This window comes from Miscanthus floridulus, chromosome 2, assembly GCF_019320115.1.
Source record: "Miscanthus floridulus cultivar M001 chromosome 2, ASM1932011v1, whole genome shotgun sequence".
NCBI lineage: Eukaryota > Viridiplantae > Streptophyta > Magnoliopsida > Poales > Poaceae > Miscanthus > Miscanthus floridulus.
The window spans coordinates 172,375,416-172,378,744 of NC_089581.1; the positions used below are offsets into that span (position 1 = coordinate 172,375,416).

The 3,329-nt window shown below is 44.2% G+C and overlaps 1 protein-coding gene across 1 annotated transcript; it reads right to left on the bottom strand.

The window, feature by feature from the left end:
• Positions 1 to 983: 983 nt before the first annotated feature.
• On the bottom strand, positions 984 to 1,529 carry LOC136537460 (uncharacterized). Its single transcript, XM_066529427.1, has one exon. It carries the CDS (start codon positions 1,527 to 1,529, stop codon positions 984 to 986), a length of 546 nt encoding a protein of 181 aa, XP_066385524.1.
• Between the last annotated feature and the right edge of the window lie 1,800 nt (positions 1,530 to 3,329).

Genomic DNA, 3,329 nt, shown 5'->3' on the forward strand with positions numbered 1-3,329 from the left:
GAATTCTTTCTACCGATATAAAATATTATCTTAGTCATATCACGAAAAAGTCTATACAGTAGAGTTTGTGAGCCTATGACGCCATGCTCTTCGTAACTGTGTTAATTTCACGAACTTTGCTTTTTGAATTAAATATCACTTTAACGTCGGTATTTAATTTAACAGTATTATTATCTTATCGTGCGATCCGTGTATTTTTAGTATAAAAGATTTAGTTGTCCCGTAGCAACGCACGGGCACGCTATCTAGTTGAATATAAAAGGAGAGAATTGATTGCATTCGTACATATAATGTACGTCAGTTAAGGTTTTGTTTGAACTAACTCAGTTCATGAACTAATAGTAATAACTAAATGTGGCATATATCGAATTCTTTTAGCACTGCTTGTGTGCAGAAGCGAAAAACATCCCAACCGCGCTTGCCCTAATATGAGTATTTGAAGTAATAAACCTTTGAAGAACATCAACGTACCTCTCTTCCAAAGATTGGGTTGAATCCAACCTAGAGCCTCGGAACCCTGCATCTTTTCCAAGATGGGCTTTCACTTTGGATGCGCCGGTAGTAATATCAACGATCTCCCATTGATGGACCAAGTCGTATGGATCCCCATACAATGGCTCAGACATGTAGATTCTGTTCTCCTTATACTTGGATACACTTGTTCCACTGAAACTTTCATTGAAATGTTTAGACACAAACAATATCTAATCACCGATGTCCCTCACCCTGGACCACTCCGACGTACGGTCGTGGAGGTTGCACTTGTAGATCGCGCTGCTGTAGGTGAAGCTTTGTGTCTCGTAGAATGTGCTCACCATGGCACCCACAATGTGCAGCTCACCGTTTGATTCTAGGTAGCTATGGTGGCAGAGTCCCACAGGTGGCGACAGCGATGGCAGCAGTGTCGCGGTTGGAGTAGTACCGACGGCGTTGCTACTGTAGACGGAGATTTCTCCAGTGCAATCGATCACCAAGAACTTATCTTAGTAGTGGACGATGGACCCTATGGAGAACTCTAGTTTGGTGTCGAGCAGCGTCCATGCGCTGTCGACTCCAACCCGGCAGAACGCGACCTCCGTGGAGCACCCAAGCATGGTCATGGCCACGCACTCGCGGCTGGCGGTGTCAGGCGGCGCCGAGAGCACGATCTCACGGAAGAACACGTCCCTCATGTCTTCTAGCTTGATGGCTCTTTCTGCGGCATTCGTGTCCCCATAGCCGTTGGTGGGATGGTGGACCCACCGGCCGTGGACCCTAGACACACGTTTCGATGAGGACGTTGCCGCGACATATTCACCTACTGGTGGGACCTCAACGCAGGGGGTACGAGCACCAGTGAATGGATTCAGCAGCGTCACGGGCGCCGCCTCATCTATGAGCGCCAGCCAGCCACATGAGGAGCTGCACGCCACCTTGTCGCGCACGTCGGGCAGCGTCTTGGACAAGACCTTCTTCTCTAGGACGTTGTAGAAGCCGATGCGGTCCGAGTCGGGGTCGATCGGGAGCAGCAGGAGCGGCCCAAAGGTCATAAACGGGACAGCGGCGTGCCATGGGGAGCAAGCAGATCAGAAGGCCATCACATCATGGCCTAACGTGAGACGCTACCCGATGGACTCGAGGAGATCCTCTGGCAAGCCGGATCTCCCATCAGAGAGAGGTAGGGACCTTCTCTTGGGATTAGGAGGCTGAGCCATAAAAGACAGATGACATCAACTATGATTCACGCAAGAAATGATGTCTGATGTCTACTGTCGCGATGGACCATGGATTGGGGAACCGGGATATGGGGAAAGGATTCAAAATGAACAGACCCAAGAGCAATTTTAACAAGAAACAACAAGCGAGGGCGATGAAACACATGAGCGTGAAACCAAATGAAAGGAGGAAAAAGCTGTCCCTTTTGCAAATGCAAAGAGGGAAGTAATTAAATATAGACAGATTTGGCAAGGTTCTCAGAAATGCAAAGAGGTTCCTTTTGTCTTAATTCTCTTTCCTTCTGTGTTAATTCTCTTTCCTTTTGCTCGTTGCCATGTATGCTGGTGCATGCAAACATGCAATGTGTATATGGATAGCACAATAATTTTCTACTTCCTATTTTGTCGTGATTCCTCTATCACATGACAGGTAATATTCAATCAACGAGCATGCAGAAGATGTCGTGGGATCGTAGGTGTGGACAGACGGACGGACCAAAACAAATGTCGCACAAAAAAATATTCACACTTTGTTCTTTTTAGTTGTAGAAGATAGCCTAGGAGTAAATTTTGTTATTAGTTGTCATGAGCACTTTTTGTAGCATTTTCATTACGATGTTGGAAGCTTTTCCCCGTTTTTCTCACTAGCCTAGGAGTAAATTTTGTTATTAGCTGTGATTTAAATCATTTTTATAGTATTTTTATTCTACATAAATATGCCATGAGCACTTTTGGTAGCATTTTTGTTATGATGATATTGGAACGTCTTTCTTGTGATATTAGAATGAATTTTATTTTAAGTAGGAATTTTTTTTTGTTCTTAAGTTCGAACATTTTATTTTTATAAGCTAGCACATATTCCCGTGAAGGTAAAGCATCTTCCAGTTTTGTTTTTATATCTTATATATTTTAATGTGAAAATAAAAGTGCATGAAGGCCTAGCTAGGTTTGGTGTATTGAATGACCATGATTAAGAGACTATTAAGTTTTGATGATACTTTGTGCAGATGTTTAGCCCAAAGACATAGCTAGGTTTGTCCCTAGTATTTAGATGTTCTTGCCGATCTAAAAATGTGTGTAGTGTGTAAAGATTTTTGGGCTAACCTTGTGTGGGGGATATACCTCTGGTACCCGCAAGATAAGACATGGGCCACGCCCTAAAGGTGGTCTAGCCTACAAGATCAAGTCGTGCACCGCAAGGCTGCAAGAAGATGTGATTTATTATATAATATCAAATATAATATTTTTCTTGTAACCCTACCCCTCCAGAATATATAAGAAAAGCCAGGGGCCCCCTAGTGGGCATCTACACATATCTCAATGTAACACATCGGAACACAGGATGTAGGTATTACGTCGTACTGATAGCCGAACCTATCTAAATCTTATGTCTCGATGCTTGTATTATCATCTAGTTTGTATCTCGTGCACCTCCATCGATTCATCTACTACCATGGGTATACCTCTCGGTAGACTGCCGACTAGATTTCATCGATAGTGGCATGCCAGATAGGGGGTGTGCATGCTGATTCTATGGTGAACCAGATGTGAATCTTTTCTTCAACCAACGTCGCCGGCAACTCAGCATTCGGTGGCAACTCGACGCTGGCACGTAGCAGATTGCTTTTCTCGGCA